General features: G+C 38.9%; 1 protein-coding gene across 2 annotated transcripts in view; it reads right to left on the bottom strand.

The window, feature by feature from the left end:
- Nell1 (neural EGFL like 1) overlaps window positions 1-18,709 on the bottom strand; it is an 823,979-nt gene that overhangs the window by 712,040 nt on the left and 93,230 nt on the right. For both annotated transcript variants that reach the window (XM_034515089.2, XM_076934998.1), the window contains exon 3: window positions 16,682-16,832. In XM_034515089.2, coding sequence (XP_034370980.1) covers window positions 16,682-16,832 — 151 coding nt within the window. The remainder of the gene's footprint in view (window positions 1-16,681; window positions 16,833-18,709) is intronic.

Below are 18,709 nucleotides of genomic sequence, written 5' to 3'. Positions count from 1 at the left end.
ATCTACCCACTTAAGTTGTTCATGGGAACTCAGTTGATTCAGTTTCCAGATATTACATTGCCAAGAAGTTGACTCCTAGTGGAAGGCATCTCAGTCTCCCAAATGACCCCTTCTGGTTGCTGATTCTCCATAGATGAGAGCTGTCCAGCCTGTGAGCCACTGAGTAGACATTCCTGCCAATAATTCATAGTAGCTAGTATCTCTGCAGACAGCTGGAACATTCATTTCCACAACAGGAAGTGAGGTTTCTATGGTGGATAGCTTCCAAAAGCAGGTGGATGATTTGGTCATGTGGTGTGCAGAAAGGCTACACAGTATTCAGACCCAGAACTCTGCTCCCTCATTGTGCTTCATCCACAAAGGTAACTTGAGGCTGGACATTGAATACCATCAGTCAGTTCTGGGTAATAGCCATCATCCATCAGTCAGTTCTGGGTAATCGCCATCATGTTCCTTTAACTTCTAAACTAGAACAAAATGACTGTTGTCCTGTCTGGACTCTGTTTTGTATTCTACCTCCACCTCAATAACATCACCACCACTACTACATCACCATCACCATCACCACCACCATTCCTATTCCTACCAGCATCACTGTCATCGCTAGCCTCACAAAACAAAGCCAAAAGCCAAAAATCTTAGAAAGGAACTAGTGGGGGTGAGAATGGAAAAGGGAAGGAAGTAAGAGAGAAGATGCACAGAATAATCAGAATGCATTATGGGCCATGTGGTGGATACCTTTAAGCTCAGCACTGAGGAGGCAAAAGCAGGAAGATCTCTGTGAGTGTGAGGCCAATTGATCTACATACAGTTCCAAATCAACCAGTGCTACATGTATCAATAGAAAAATAATTAAAATTACATTATATATATAATTTTCAAGAACTAAATTTAATTAAGGTTTTACAAAGTTGTTTTTAAAAAGAAAAAAAAAATACTTGAGCAAACTCCAAAAGCTATGCAGCACATATTTTATGTCTTCAATTAGCAATAAAGCCAGAAATGACCCATTAAGTACTTTTTATTTAATCATTTTGGATGCTTCATTCCTCCAACTAGGGTCAAAGAGGAAGTCAAAGTGAAATTAAAAACCACAAAATAGACAGAAAAAGAAAACACGCTACAACTGTAGGCTATAATCAGAGGAATAGCCATGAGAGGTACGGTCTTCAGTGAACTACCAGTACTGTAAATACAGAATACTGAACACAAATGCATAAAACATTACCAACAAGAAGATTCAAAAGAAAATAAGATGGGGGGATCAATGAATTTGAAATGAGGAAGAGCAGACTTGATCAATAAAACTAAAACTGTGTCATTTAAAAGACCGATAAATTACATAACCATACGAGGAGTCTGAACAGAAAAAGGAAAATGAACGTATTTCTTTCACATAAGAAATGAGAGAAGATATGCCATAAATATTAAAATTTTTATTAAGCAAAAATATAATGTTCATTGCCAAAAAGCATATATTTTAATGAGATCAGTAGTTTTACAAGATGTGAACTGATCCAAAAGAGAATTTCAAACTAACTAAATAGAACTATGTCATGAAAACTAAAATATAAGCATTTCAATACCAAATGATTCACCATGTCCCCCCTGAACATATTATCAACTCAAATACTTTTTCTACTTTTCACGTCAAATATTTTCTATACAAAATATTTCCTGTATTCTGATAATTATATTTTCATCTAATTTTGCATCTTACTATTTTCAGGCTAATTCCACAAGAAAAAAAAAAAAGCTATAGGAAAAGTATTTCCTGTATATCTAAGCCATGGTAGAACAAAATATAATTTTCAAACACAAGGAAGGCATAAGATAAGCTCCCACCAAACAGCATTGAAGTGGAAACATTGGAAACTTTGCTTCCAAGACTCAGAGCAAGGCAAAGATGTTCATTCTTGCCACTGTTCTTCAATGTCATGAGTTTGGGGCATTGAAATGAAATAGAAGATATTCACAATGAAGAGAAACATATTACATGACCCTTTTACAGATGGTGCAATCATAATATATACGAAATCATGATGGCTCAGTGGTTAAGAGCACTGGCTGTTCTTCCAGAGGACCCAGATTCAATTCCCAGCACCCACACAGCAGTTCACAACTGTCTGTAATTCCAGTTCCAAGGGATCCAACACCCTCACACAGACATACATACAGGCAAAACACCAACGCAATTATTTATTTTTATTTTATCTACATGAGTACACGGGAGGGCATCGGATCCTATAACAAAGAGTTGTGAGCCTCCATGTGGTTGCTGGGAATTGAACTCAGGACCTCTGGAAGTCAGTACTCTTAACTACTAAGCAATCTCTCCATCCCCATAAGTAAATCATTTTTAAAAGAAAGAAAAGCGTGGATTCCACCTAAAAAATGACACACACACACACAGAGGCTCACAAAAAAAACTGTTAAAACTAACTCAGCAAGCTGCAAGACATAAAATTTACATATAAAATTCAGTATTGCTTCTATATACTTAACAGAAAATTATGTAAAGTCTAGGAAATAATTCCATTCATAGAATTTACCCAATAAAAGAACAAAAATACCCAAAGATGTAGCAATAAATTTATCCAAGAAAAAAGAATAATCCTTATTCTGAAAATTGCCAAATATTGATTTGAAAATTGAAAAAGGCAAAACCAGATAGGATTGTACCTCATATTCATGGGGTAGAAGAACCAATGCTGTTTAAACATGTACCCAAACCAACCTCTTATCAGCAAAATCCCAATCTCACTGAAACAGAAAACCCTTCACAGAACCTTAAGACACCCAGAAGAGCTATAGGAATCCTCAGGAAAAAAGAACAAAACTGGAGGCCTCATATTAACTGACTTCAAAAATACAATGAAAAGCTATAAATATCCAAATATAATGTGATAGTAACATAAACCAGACACAGACCAATGAGATAAAATAGGGAACCCACAGATAAATCCATTCATCCACAGCCAACTGATTAAATGGACCCTGGGAACACTCAGGGACAATTTCAGCAATGCATTTGTTTGGAAAACCATACATCCACACTCAGACCTTGTCTCACGCTATATTAAAAATATTATCTCAAAATAGACTATGAACAAAACACCGGAAACTGGGAAAACACAAGAAGAAAGCACAGGCTGCCTACATCCCCGTGATCTTCACAGCATTATTCACAGGAGCCAAGAAAAGGAACCAGCCCTAGTGTCTGTCCGGTAGGATAAACAACATGACCAAACTCAACATGGGAAGGGAAGGGAAAGGTTTTGGCTTACGGTTTACAATCCCTCACTGAAAGACGTCAGGGCAGAAACTCATGCAGGGGGAAAAAATTTGAATCAAGAACCACAGCTGGCTTGCTCAGAGGCTCACCTTCAGCTACCCTTGCTTTATACCAAGGCCCACCTACCCAAAGATGGCACCAGCCACAGTGGGCTGGGCTCTCCCGCAACAATTTTTGATCAAGAAAATGCCATACAAAGATGCCAGAAGCCAAGGAAATGAAGATAGTTCTTTAGTTGGGGTTCTCTTTCCCCACATGTGTTAAATTGACAAGTAAACAAGATTAACCATCACAGTGCCCATCAGTGGATGAATGGGAAGAAAATAAGCAGTTGCTACTGTGTGGAAGACAAATGGAATAATAGTACTAGGTGGAATCTTAGTGAGCCTTGTAAACAGAAACAAAAAAAAAAATATCCTATCACTATCAATAACAGTGAATAAATATAGAGGGAATTGTGTCAAAAGAAATAAACTAGGCACAGAGAGAGGGGGGAATACCATGTGACCTCAATGGCATGTAGAATCTAAAAATTCCATGGACAGGGGTGGCTAGAGAGATGGCTCAGCAGTTAAAAGTACTTGGTGCTCATGCAAAGGAAACAAATTCAGATGTCAGTACCTATGTTGGGCTGCTCACAACTGCTGGTAGCTCCAACCCCAGGGGATCTAACACCTTCTTCTGGTATTGCACTCACATGAACACACACACACACAGACACACACATGCACACACACCAACACATGCAAATATGTAATATATTAAATATTAATAAATATTTTAATTATATATATAAATTATACACACACACAGACACACACACACACACACACACAATTTTTAAATAAATAATGACTGCCAGAGTCTGGGAGATTAACTTTAAAGTGCCTTGAATTAATACAAAAAAATCTGCACCTCACTAAACAGTGAGTTAAACAAGCATTTGTCTACTGAGTTTAGATAAATATGTAAGAAAATGCCTAATTAAAAATCAGAACTTTAAAATAATTGTAATGGGGCTTCAGACATTGCTCAGTATCTAAAAGTCCTTGCAAGTCTGACCCTGGGTTCAGCTCCCAGCACCCATATGGCAGCTCACAGCCGTTTGTAACCTGTATTCCAATGAATCTGACACCCTCTTCTGGCCTGCACAGGGACCTAGCACACATATGATACACAGACTTGCATACAGGCAAAACACCTACACACATAAAATAAAAATAAATCAATCTTTAAAAGAAAATAATTGTAATGACTATTGCTGTTTGAGTCAATTTTTCTACTAATTCTATTGAATTGTGCAAAAATCATCAATTAAAACACCAGTCTCTGTAACTTTATTAACATCATTCAAGAATAGTTCTACAAGGGCTGGAGAGATGGCTCAGCAGTTAAGAGCACTGGCTGCTACACCAGAGGAGCCATGTTTGATTCCCAGTACCACTTGCACCACATGGCAGCCATTTGTAACTCTAGTTCCAGGGGATCTGATATCCTCTTCTGGCCTCTGTGAGCACTGTGCATGCAGGCAACATTCATACATGTAAAATAAAAAATAAATTTAAAAGAGTATAGCTTAACATTATAGATCCAATTAATATCACTAAATGTGTTAACAGATACCAGGGGAAAGATTAAAATACCCTCAAAGGCACTTGTAATACAATTTAACAACTATGAATGATTGCTTTCAGCCTTTCAGTAGATCAGAAATAAAATGAATTTTTTTTTACATCCTGACTAGATAGATACACAAATAATTAGAAATTATTACTAGGAATTATATTAAGCAGATAAAAAGAGCATGATAAAGCCATAAGAAAGAGAATCACCCTCTCTCTTCTCCCTGACTTTAATAGGAACATTTAATCTACTTAGTTATCATTCTTTGTAACGATACTTGCCGTGGAACCTGACAACTTGAGTTTGACCCCAAAACCCACAGAGTAGAAAGAGAGAACCAACTCCCACAATTTGTCCTTGGACCTACCTATGTATGCCATATGAATGAACTCAATGTTATTTTTTAAAAATGCTAGTATAAGTATTGGAATTTAAGATAAAGGATTTTCAATATTTTAAAATTATGAAATTTTATAGCAAACAAATCAGAGGGGGTTGTTTAAGAAAATCAAATGCTAAGCGTATGGCTTGCAATCAGTGAATGTTATAGTTTTAGAAAAGACTCCAAATATCTTTAAAAATCAGTTAAACCTCGATTTTGAAAACCAGAATAAAAATACCTAAAGAATACTTCAGAACTAAGTCTCTCTTAAGAATAAGATCTAAAATTCTTTAATGCCATACCTAACGAATAAATCACATTCAGTAATATAAAAAATTGATTGTATCACAACCAAGTAGCTATTCAAGCTGGAAAAGCAATCCAGATGCAACCCAAGGCTGGCAGGATGGCTCAGCAGGTAAAGGCACTTGCTGTCAAACCTGACAACTTGAGTTTGATCCAAAACCCACAGGGTAGACAGAACCAGCTCCTATAATTTGTCATCTGAACTTCATACATGCCATAGCAGGTGCATAAACACACTCATATGTATGGGTATGCACATGCACATGCAAATTAACAAAATAATAAATATCACCCATGAAACAATGTTAACCTAACCAATATTGACATAATGACAAAATGGTGGTCAATAGCTGCTAAGAGAGGGAGAATCAGTTTCTTCTGGGATGAGGTCTCACATAGGTTGACCAATTGAGTGGTGTGGTGGGTTGAAGAAGAATGTGCCCTCTTAGGCTTATATATTTGAATGTTGTCATCAGGGAGTGGAACTACTTGAGAAGGATTAGAAGGTGTGGCCTTATTGGAGTAGGTGTGGCCTTGTTGGAGTAGGTGCAGCCTTGTGGAAGACAGTATCACTGAGGGTGGAGTTTGGGGTTCCAAAAGTCCAACCCAGCACCAATATCAGTCCCTTCTGCTACCTTCAGATCCAGATGTTGAACTCTCAGCTAGCTCTCCAGCACCATGTCTGCCTGCATGCTGCCATTCTCCATGCCATGATGACAATGCACTGAACCTCTGAAACTATAAGCCAGCCCCAATTAAATGCTTTCCTTTATAAGAGTTGCTGTGGTCATGGTGTCTCTTCACAGCATAGAACATTGACTAAGACCAATAGCCAGCCCAGAATATAGGTAAAAAGAAGTTTCCTGGGGCTGAAGAGATTTCTTAGTGGTTGAGAGCAATGATTGTTATTCTGGAGGTCCTGAGTTCCATTCTCAGCAACCACATGGTGGCTCATGACCATCTGTAATGGGATCTGATGCCCTTTTCTGGTGTGTCTGAAGATAGCAACAGTGTACTCACATATATAAAAAATAAATAATGAAATAATGAAATTTCCACTCAAGTCATGTAATACACCACTTCAATATAAACTACTGATCATCTAAATAGATACAAGAAGAGAATGTAAAAAACTATCAATACCTCATCATAATAAATCTCAGTAGATACAAAAAGAGAATATAAATATGTATATATCTTCACCCTGACCAGAAACATGCTCAGAAGAACCTTCAACCTAGTTAAGAGTATCTGTGAACACCACACTTAGCAAACTCCATGGTGAAAATGCCAAGCTTTCTCCCTAAAATCTGGACCAGGATAGAAATAGTGTGTTACGACTCCTACTTCATGTTGCGCTTGAAAGCTCCAGCCAAGGCAAGTAAGCAAGAAACAAAATAAATGGCACAAGATAGGACAGGAAGAAAACAGAAAGATTTACACACAATATAACCTCATATAGAGAAATCACAAAGAAATCACCCTAACTAATAAATGATTTTCAGGGCTTCAAAACATAAGGTTATTACATAAAATCCATTTTATTATATAACAGTCATGAAGAACAGTATGATTACATTACAAAATCAACTCCATTTACAATAGCATCAAAAACTAATTAAGGGGCAGGAGAGATAGCTCAGCAATTGAGGCACTGAGTTCAGTTCACAGAAACCACATGGCAGCTAACAGTCATATGTAACTTCAGTTCCAGGGAATCCAATGTCCTCTTCTGGCCTACACCCGCAATGAACACGTTGTGGTGCATAGACATACATTCACACAAAACACTCATACTCATTAAATAAAAATAAATAAATCCTTTTGAAAAAATATTTACGAATATTTTTTAAAAATCAGCAAAAATAATACTCTGAAAACTATTTAAAAAGAAAATATCTTTAAATTAAAACAGAAGATTGAAAAAGCTATCCCCTAATCTTGAATCAATTGGTTGATACTGTCATGTTATGAAAGGAGACACCCACCTGAAACTGATTCGTGAATTAAACATAACCCCTCTCAAAGTCTCTGTTGAGTTCCTTGCAGAAATTCTCAGGCTAGTCCTCATGTGCATATGCACATTCAAGGAGAGCAGAAGAACCAAACAACCTTTAAAAGACAGTGAGGGTGGTTCCTTGCACTTCCTGCTACCAAACTTACAACAAAGCTACAACAACCAGGACATGACTGTCACGGTGATCAAGATATCAATGAAATGGAGTGAGTGGCCAGAAATAGACTCGCACAATTACAGTTAGTCTTCAACAAAAATGCTAAAGTAATTCACTGGGGAGAAAAAGAGCCACAGATGGCACTGGGATAACTGATGTCCCTGGGCAAAGTATGAAGTCAAACCCCTACCATCCACCACTCACAGGATTTAACTTAAAATCTATCCAAAACAGGGCAGGAAGAAACACTTTCTTTGCTGCTGTAACCACTGGGAAGGTATACATAATCCTGAAAACAAACTTTCACCCACACTCCTAGAAAGAACCCTAAATACTTTTTTGGGTTTCTAAATTAAAGAGGAAAATATAGAGTAGGGGTAATTAAGGATAAGGAGGGGTTAGCAAAAGTGAGGCAAAGCCCAGGGAGGATGACAGGGATGGATGGGATGGAAATACATCATGTAGGTGTATGAAAACATCTCAGTTAAGCCCACTGTTACATATAATTAGCATGCACTGATAAAACCATTTAAAACATCAAAGAGCTAAATCTAAGAGCTAAACCCATAAAATCTAAAAAATAATCCTGAGAGTGCATCTGAGCAGCCTTAGCTCAGGCTGTGTGATCTCAGCTACAGCACCAAAAGCATAAACAATTAAAAGAAAGTGGTCATCATCAAACTTTAAAACTCTGTGCGCCAAAGATAACACCACAGAAACAAAAACCCACAGAGTAAGGGGCAAATGCCAAACGTCCACTCAGAGATGTGTATCTACAACAAAAAAGAACCATGACGAATCAATTCTAAGAAGACAAATGACCCAGTTAGAATTGAGCGAGTGATCCAAACAGACAGTGCTCCAAAGATATGCAGATGGTTAATCAGAATGTAAAAAGAAACTCAACACCATTTGCCATCCAGTAAAGGTAACTTTAAAACGTAACAGAGATCACACCATGCCCATCTGGATGGCTACAGTCAAAGAGAAGGGTAATCACCAGTTTTGTCAAGGATGTGGAAAAGATGGGACCTTCATACACTACTGGTGGGGATGTAAAGGGTGAAGCTACTTTTTTGAAAAAGGTATTTTATGTATATGAATGTTTTTACTGCACACACCCAAATACCCCACACACATACACCCCACACACATACACACACACATACACACCACACACATACACACACCACACACACCACACACACCACACACACCATACACATACACACACACACCACACACACACACACACACACACACACACACACACACATACATGTTGGGGGCTGACTTTTACCAGAAAGCGGCTATCGGCTTTGCAGCCATCTTGAGCCATATACCCTGACATGAGACTTGTATTACAATAGCCTACAACAGCTGAGCACACTCTGATAACATCTTGCTTTGGATACCGAGGACTTTCCTTGGGTGTGTGAGATTAAAGGTGTATGAGATTAAAGGTGTGTGACTTAAAAGTGTGACTTAGAGATCAGATTTAGAGACAAGACCTAAGGGCATGATTAAAGGTGTGACCAAAAGGCATGGCTTAGAAGTGAGACATATAAAGGTGAGAGGCAGACAGAAGAGAGATGAGAGAATCAGACACTTTAGAAAGTACAACTTAGAGAACAATTTGGAGTATCAGAGAATCAGACACTTTAGAGAGTAAAACTTACAGAACAATTTGGAGTAACAGAGATTCAGACACTAGGAGTAGGAGTAGACATTAGACACTCGGAAGAGAACAGATTGAGAACAAAAGGAGTACAACTAGGAACTAGGAACTCAAGACTTGGAACTTAGACTAGGAAGAGAGACTGAAGAATAAATGGGATTGAATCACACTCTGTCTGGTCTCCATTCCTCGATTCCATCCTCACTCTCTAGCTAGACCCTGACCGGCAGACCAGAGCGGCAGCTTGGGCCGGGAAACAATGGCCGACAAGCGTGGAGTGGAGAGGGCCGCAACATTTTTGGCCGCCCAAAGTGGGCCAGCCTAGGCCCCAACATTTTTGGCGCCCAAACAGGAACTCCAGCTTACGCCTCAACATTTTTTGCCGCCCAAAGTGAGGCAGCTCGGGCCTCAACACATACACCCCCACACACACACACACACACCACACACCACACACACACACACACCAAACATATATACACACACCATAACACACACACACACACACACACACACACACACACACACACACACCATTTGTGTGCAGTACCAGGGGTGGGCAGCAGAGGGCCGCAGATCCCCTGGAACTGGCTTTAAAGACAGTTGTAGGTGGGTGTTACAAATCAAATCCTGGTCCTCTGCAGGAACAGTAGTGCTCTTAGCTGCTCAGCCACAGTATATGAATTTCTCATGAACTTGAACAGAGTCTCCATCTGAGTCAGAAGGTCCACTTCTAGACATGAATCTAACACAATGAAAACATAAATTGTGTATGAGAACATTCACTGTTGCAGCATTGAGAATATCCGGGTCAAATGCCCTGATGAATGGATAAATGAAAGCTGCTAACTTTAAACAATGTACTAAAAAAAAAAAAAAGGAAATTGCTGACATAAACTACTATATGAATGAACTTTGGAAACTCTGTTCTAAGTGAATATACCCAATCAGAAGCCATGTGGAATATGGCTTTATTTCTGTGCAATAACCCAAATAGGCAAATCCATAGACAGAAAGTAGACCTGAGCCCCCTTAAGACTAGGGCAGGAGAGCTTCATGAGAGATTGAGAATAGCCACTGACATGTGTGGGGGTTGGATTTTCCAGACACATTGTGCAATCAATGCACAATTTTGTGAGTACACTAAAAGCCACAGGATAAAGATGAAAACTGACAATTTAGTGAGGCCCTCTAATGATGCCATTATATCCCAATTACAGCAACCTAGTGAGTTATTTCTCATCAGGGATACAGTTGGGAAACCACGGAAGAAACATGATGCCTGACTGTCACACCAGAGATCTGCATGTCACATGTCTGGACCCCTTGCTATTAGATAAAGAGGAGCCTGCAAGCTGATACTCCTGCTATTACACACCTGGTCAGATGGCCTATTGACAGTTGATGGCATCCCTGGGAGGGAATGTCGGTTTTCCTTAAGGTCGAGGGCCCTGGTAGGTAGACTGTGCTCCAGTGGATGACCTCAATTCGTGTGCATACAAGCAGCACAAATTGGAATCAGTGCAGTACAAAAATAAACATGGCATAATGGGAGGGTACCAGGTGGGTCTGGGGGGAATTAGGAGAATACATGGAAGTAAATATGATCAAAATACATTATATACAAGTATGAAATTCTCTAAAACTACTGTATTTAAAAATGCCCATGTTCAGTGTCTGTAGGACACTGTCCCACTAGACACCGTTATTCTAATAAATAATGAAAACAACCTGGAAAGGTGAGAGAAGATACTTACTTGGTAAAGATATCCTCTGGGGAGACTAATGCGGGGGGCGAGTTAATTCCTAAATATTCAGCGTTTTATATTCTCTGTTTTATCACATGTTGAGTCTCTTGGCTATATTTTAATCTTTTTAAAGGTGGAAATCAGATCTTCTACGTTACCCATAGCCTTTTCTGTCGATCCTTCCTGACTTGCCTTGTTTATACAAATTGTGCAAATGTGGGAGAAAAAAAACATAAAATCCAGAGGGGGATCCCTTATCCATTCCTTCACACTTGCTTTGTTTAGTTGATACCTGGGGTTTACTATTACTGAGGAAAATAATGAGCAGACTCTCAGCTCAGTCACCCCGAGTGCTTTAGAGGTCTGCTATGGACATAAGGCAAGAAAGACAGCATGGAAGAACTCTGGGCTGTACATGTTGTTTAAGTCCTTTCTCAAAATAAATATATTTTAATCCAGAAGGAAAAACAAAGTGCTAAAGTTTCTAGACATAAACAAGGAAACGGAAGATTTACCTGTTGAGGAATGACAACTCAATATGTATTGTCCTTTATGGTTCTAGAGCAACTGTGCTAATTAGATTCTTACCTGCATGTTGTGGACAAGGAAACTGCTCTCAAGACATGAGATGGAGGCTGTCACAAAGCTGGGACACCAACCCATGCCAGACCAACTCTGAAACCCCCAGCCAATATGCTTCTTGCCTGCTGGGAAGCTCCCCTCCGTGTTTGTTAACAAGCATCTGAAGACCTCTACACAGTCTTAGGCAATTGTCCCAGCTACCATGGAGATCCTCACATTCCTGCCCCATCAAATTAGAGAGGGCTGCAAAAGAACTCAGCCTTTCTGTACTCAGAAACCTGAGCCTTGGTTTGACATCCAAACTTCCACACATAGTAAACCCTGGAATTACCCACATCTCTCACAGACACACAGGTTACCTTGTGTGGACCTACCTATTGTTCATAATATTGACATAACTCATCCACAGGAATCAGAGTATACTGCAAACCTCTTGAGGCTGAGAACAAACTTAATCATTACAAAACAGGCAGACCAACTTATAGAACTAGAGAGATAGGTCCCCAAGTTCAGTTCCCAGCACCCTCGTCAGGTGCTTTCAACTGCCTGTGATTACAGCTCCAGAGAGTCTAATACACTCTTCTGGCCTCCCAGGCACTTTAATCATTCACACAAATTCCACACTCAAATACACATATACACATAAAATTAATAATAAAAATAGCCAACTGTCCCATCAGGACTAGCTCCAGATGCATGGCTTGAGAGTCAGTTTGATGCCTGATGAGTGTAGGCTTCAAAGAAGCCTCATTTTGCAACAGATGAAGACAATTACAGAAAGACTACAATTGGTCAATATACAAAGAACAGTTGACTATGGGGTACTGGTCTCCAGGTGATATATCTACAACTCCTACACTGAAGGCTCAAGAAACATCATAAAAGAGAGAACAGAAAGATGGTAAGAGCCAGAAGCTAAGGATGCCTGCTGCGAGATGGCAGGATATAAAATCAATTTACAAAAATCAATAGCTTTTCCATATACCAAAACCAAACACGCTGAGAAAGAGCATGGACACTCCCATTCACAGTAACCTCAAAGAAAATAAAATTCTGAGGAATAAACCTAGCCAAGGAGGTGAAAGACCTCTACAATAGAAACTTTAAACCTCTGAGAAAGAGATAAAGTGATCAGAAAGTGGAAAAATATCCCATCCTTGTGACTTGATAGAGTTAATATTGAAGCATAAATGACCTTTCTACCAAAAACTATTTATACATTCAATGCAATCTCAATCCCAGTCTTCAGAAAAATAGAGAAAAATCCTAAAATCCAGAGAGAGAGAGAGAGAGAGAGAGAGAGAGAGAGAGAGAACTGCAAAAGACTCCATAACCAAAAGCAACATGAGCTCTATGTCTGACATAGGAGATATATATATATATATATATTATATGACAAAATTACAAGGGTCACACAGTGCTCGGTGCTGCCCTTTGATTTGCATTAACTAATTTTTAGCTTTTTCTTTGGCCATGTTTTGACACCTCAAGGGTATAGGGTATATATATATATAATATGTTATATATATTATATGTGTGTGTCTGTGTGTGTGTGTGTGTACCACATGCATGCATATATATTATTTTATATGTTCATATAACACATATCAAGATATATGAAATTCTCAAATATATATAACTATATATATATATAATTGCTGAATATATAAGAATTCAAAAAACAATTAAAAAATGATGCTCTAAAAAAAATGGTCTATAGATCTGAACAGAGAATTCTCAAAAGAAGAATTAAAAGTGCTGAGAATAGGATAAATAGCCTTCCCTATGAATGAATCTCCTAACTGGGTATCTAATACAAATACATACAAGTAACTACAAGTAACACTCAATGGACTAAGCAGGTTGTAGTTATATATTTAGGGGTGTGTGTGTGTGTGTGTGTGTGTGTGTGTGTGTGTGCATGCATGTGTGTAAAACAATAGTAATTAAAGGGGGAAAAAGGCCATAATTCCAAGAAGTAGCAAGAGTGTGGAGCATGGGAGAGATTAGAGGGAAGGAATTGGGGAAAGGGCATAATTTTTCATTAAAAATATATACGTGTGTGTGTGTGTGTGTGTGTGTGTGTGTGTGTGTGTGTGTGTATGAGGATTCAAAACGGCCATGAGGAGGAACTAGGCTAGATGTGATAGCAATACATTATATGAAATTCTCAGAGAATTAACAAAATGCTATACTATTAAAAATAAATAAATGAAATAAGATTTCTTGACTATAGATTGTTGATGATACAATTACTGCAAGTCCACAAGTAAAACGCTCAAGCTTCACCCAAGTTGGCTTTTACACTGCCTTTCCAACTCCACAGAAATAAAGAACCTACACACCCTATTTCCTCACCTCTGTGATAGCACACACAGCTCCTCCTGCTTGAGGCTACTCCTCCCTTCCCTGCTGGGTTCCACCACTCAGGAATGATCCCTGCACACTGCCCCCTTTAACCACTGTCTCAATGGTCCATGAACTCAGCACTTGACAAAATTACAAAGGTCACACAGTGCTTGGCGCTGCCCTTTGACTTGTGTTAACTAATTTTTAGCTTTTTCTTTCATGCTTTGACACCTCAAGGGTTCATAAATCCTTAGAATATTCTGTTTTAATTACTTCACAAGAACGTGTTACAGCCCCTGGAACAAAGAAGGCTCTTAGAAGTATTTTCAGCAGAGCAAGAGGGATGATGAATCTACCAACATTTTTAAATGTTTGGTTTACCTAGTCAGCATGGAGGGGACTGAAAATCATGACAGCCGTAAGTGCTCTTCTCCCTGACCTCTTTCATTGAAAATAAGCCCCAATACAATCAACAAATAATCAGTGTGTTTTCACATTAAATGACCTAAAACAATTATGTCAAACATGTTTACTGAACATGTTGTGAAAATATGTCTTTTAACTGTGTTTAAAACATTTTGCAATTAAAATGAATTTAAATGCAAAAAAACAAAAAAAAGAAAAAAAATTTTAAAAAAAAGAAAATAAATTTTTCCCTCATATACTATATCCTGAATATGGTTTCTCTCTATTCCTCAGTTCCTCCCCACCTCCCCTTCCATCTGGATCCACCACTTCCTCTGTCTCTCATTAGTAAGCAAAGTAGGCTTCTAAGGGATAGTAACAAAATAAAATATTAGAAAGAAAGAAAAAACCCTAACATGTCAGAACAGAGTAAAACAAACAGAAGGAAAAGAGTCTAAGAAAAGGCACAAGGAAAACACCCACTGGTTCACACACTCAGGAATCCCACAAAAACACAAAACTAGAAGCCATAATATATACACAAAGGACTTGTAGGGAAAATAGAGAAAATTGTATGTATGTGTGAGTGTGTATGTGTGTGTATGTGTGTATATATATATATATATATATATATATATATATATATATATATATATATATATAGAGAGAGAGAGAGAGAGAGAGAGAGAGAGAGAGAGAGAGAAGTTTGTTTCCCCAATGAGACTCTCTTGGAGAAAACTAAATTTTCATTTGCAAGTGCCTATCAATTAGAGATAGTTTCTAGGTTAGGGATGCTGGCATATGTCCACTTTTTCTTTCAGCCCTAGGATCCTATCAGGTGCAGACCATGCAGGCCCTGTGTATGCTGCCTCAATCTCTGAGTTCATTCTTGTATCAATCCTGTTGATTCAGAAGGCCTGTATCCTCCATCCCCTTTCTCTGAGCCCTGATTTGATGGAGACAGCCCATTTAGGGTAACAAGAGTGTTTTTAAGCTTAAAACTTGTACCTTTGGAGACTTGCATCTGAGGTCTCCAACACAGCATTGAGTTTTTACAGTGATCAAGCTTCTCCCTACCTCTGTATTATATCTATCTCTGTGTACTCCAAATTCCCTTCCCCCAGGAATTCTGTTAAATCTCCACCTTTACCTAACAGTGTGATCCTTCTTAAATTCCAGGAACCTGTTTTTTACAATGCTGCCCATTTCTTCCCATTCAGACTGTCAAATGTTTATTTACATGTGTAGGTGTATGAGTTTGTACATGCCACAGCACATAAACAGAAGTCCAATAACAGCCTGCAGGAGTTGGTTCTCTCCATTTACCACATGGGTAGGTCCAGGGATCAAACCGAAGTTGTTGTGCCTGACAGCAAGTACACACTGAGCTATCTACCACACTCACATTTTTGTTATATAACCATCATTTTCTCTGATGCCTTCTTTGACTAGTACAACCCTAGGTAGGATTGGCTCTGCCTACCTTTATCAAGAAGAGCTTCTAATCCTGCATCCATAAAGCATCTTGGTGCTCATCTGTCCATGGTCCCTACTAGCTTCTCAGAGCCTCAGAGTAAACATTTGGAGATACTTGCCTTAACATCCAATGTCAAGTACAGTTTCCATAGAAACACACAATGGAGGCTTACAGAAAGTTCTTAAATACAACTGATTAACATGTTTGATGACATAAATATGCTAGGTAGGATGTGGTTTTGTACAAATGAAGTAAATTAGAAGATAAACAATAAAGACTCATGAATGGCCTTTGAAAAATAAATACACATCCTTTTGCCCAAAGTAAATTCTTACTGTGAAGTAAATTCTACCATCAATGTGTTCAGTAGAAACCAGATCCCAAATGGCTGCCACATGTTTCAATCTAATCCCTGTCTCTGGAGCCCAAAGCATCTATGTAGTTCTTTCATGCCAAAAAAACTCTTGAAAATATACAGAGCTTTCCTCACCAGGCATGAGACACACACCTATATTTCCAGAACAGAAGGCAGAGGCAGGAGGATCACCAAAAGAGCAAGGACAGTCAGTCTAGGTAGTAAGTTTCAAACCAGCCACTGATATATAATGAGACTCTCTTTCAAGAAACCAATTAATTAATTAAAAGAAGAAAGTGTTTCCCACCTGTGCTCCAGCTCCCGGATGGACAGTATCACCCCTGAGGTGGACGGCTTCTGCTGCACCGTAGCCAAAAAGGTGAACTCGCTTTTATTCCGAAATAGCTGGATGAGCTTCTCGCTCACATGAGGGGCCGAATGGATCTCTCTCTGGACATCTAAGGGTCAAGAAAGAGGCACAGGAGAAGCTGAGTGTGGGTGAAAAGGAGAGACGCAGAAAACAGAAGCATGGGAGGGAAAAGAAAATGGGGTCAAGTTATAAGTGAAACATTTAAGAGCCTAGATTGTTTTTTTTTCTTCTTCTTCTTCTGTCTTCTTTCAATTTTCTGGCACCGTTCATCACCCCACACAGCTTCATCTATTCAACAACAACCCCAGAAATGCTATCTCTGTCACCAGGCCCACTTGTCACTTTGACAAGTCACAATAGGCCAGACAGTGGTTTTCTGACATAAATTTTGATGGGATAATGAGCAATTTGGCCTTCTGAAAAAAATCAATAGAGTAGTCATAAATAATGTTGGAAGTTGTCGGGTAAGTGGGGTCTTGAGAGTCAGAGAATCTCAGACCTGGCAGGACCCAACAATAACTAATAGCCTTCAAATTCTACGTTCCTCATGGACTTGGCTTCTCTCTCCCCAACATGCATCTAGAAGCCCTGTCCTTATACCTAGCAGAGATCCTGCACTAGCAATGCCAGGCAACACCACCTTTGCTTGAAGAATAAGACAATACACAATTCACACTAGTTATCTGTAAGTGTGCTTGGAATAACTCTGTAAGCATGAGTTGAACTGCATTCCTTATGACATATTCTTTAAGGTCTGCAGGGTCTAGAGGTGCATGAACCCTGCTCATCCTGCTTCTACCTAGGAGCCTCTGTCTCCAACATCTGCACACTAAGACAGAGGCATCTTCATCACATCTCTCTAGGTGCCTGCTCATTGTTCATTATTCCATGCTCATCTCCCAGCATCAGAACTGGACACCAAAGGATCAACCATGGGGATGATACTGCAGAAGAGGGCAAGTGAGCATCAAAAGTCATTTGGCTTTTACAATGTTTAGTCAGAGGACCAGGAGGTCTGCTACTAGACAGTATTTTCTAGATGTGACAGGGAAGTTATACCCAGAAAATCACAATAATATGGCTGCCTAAACAAGACCGGCATTCTGCCAATATCGTTTTGACATGCCAATATGGGTGAGAAATGAAGACGGAGAGGCTTCCTTTCTCAGTGGCTCTGAGAAAGGAAGAACCAATGTTCTGCAGGAATGAGCCTCCTAATAGGTCACTCAATCCCAAGTAGTCAATCCTAAACACATATACAATGAGCAACACCAAATAGACTTAGTAGATTATACATACACATATACATATGTGTGTATACACATATTTATATATATATGTATACATATATACATGTATCTGTATGTGTGTAACAGTAATAATTAAAGAAGGAGCCATAAATTTGATAATGTATGAAAGGTATTGAAGGGGAGAATGGGTGGAAGTGTAAATATAATGCATAGAAAATACGGTACAGTAAATACAAAATTTTTTAAAAAGAATTTTACATTTTAAAAAAGTATGAAAAACAAGGCCATGAATTTGAAAGAGGGCAAGGAGGGGCAAATGTGAGGGTTCAGAGGGAGGAAAGAGAAGAGGAGAATGATGCAATTATATTACCATCTCAAAAAGCAGAAAAACTAATTTTTGAAGGTGTGTTTAGTGGTATACTCTTGTAGACTGCCCAACTCTTCTGACCATGTGATAATTGTTTGGTTATTTCTCTAAATGGGAGGAACCAGTTCAGATAAGGAAACTTTAGAGTCTGTGTAAGCCACATTACAGGCTCATATTAGGATCTTGGTGTATCTTAGAAACTAAATAGTGGTTTCTAAAAAGAAAAGTGCCACAATGGGTGACCGAAGGCTCAGTCTTTCCATGTGCATGGAAGGGGTGGACAAGGTGATTTCTCACAGCTCTCAAAGCTTAGCTTATGAGACAATCAGCTGCTGTTTCTCGTAATGA

The sequence above is a fragment of the Arvicanthis niloticus genome, chromosome 1 (genome assembly GCF_011762505.2).
Source record: "Arvicanthis niloticus isolate mArvNil1 chromosome 1, mArvNil1.pat.X, whole genome shotgun sequence".
NCBI classification, from domain to species: Eukaryota; Metazoa; Chordata; class Mammalia; order Rodentia; family Muridae; genus Arvicanthis; species Arvicanthis niloticus.
This window is presented reverse-complemented; position numbering and strand designations above follow the sequence as displayed.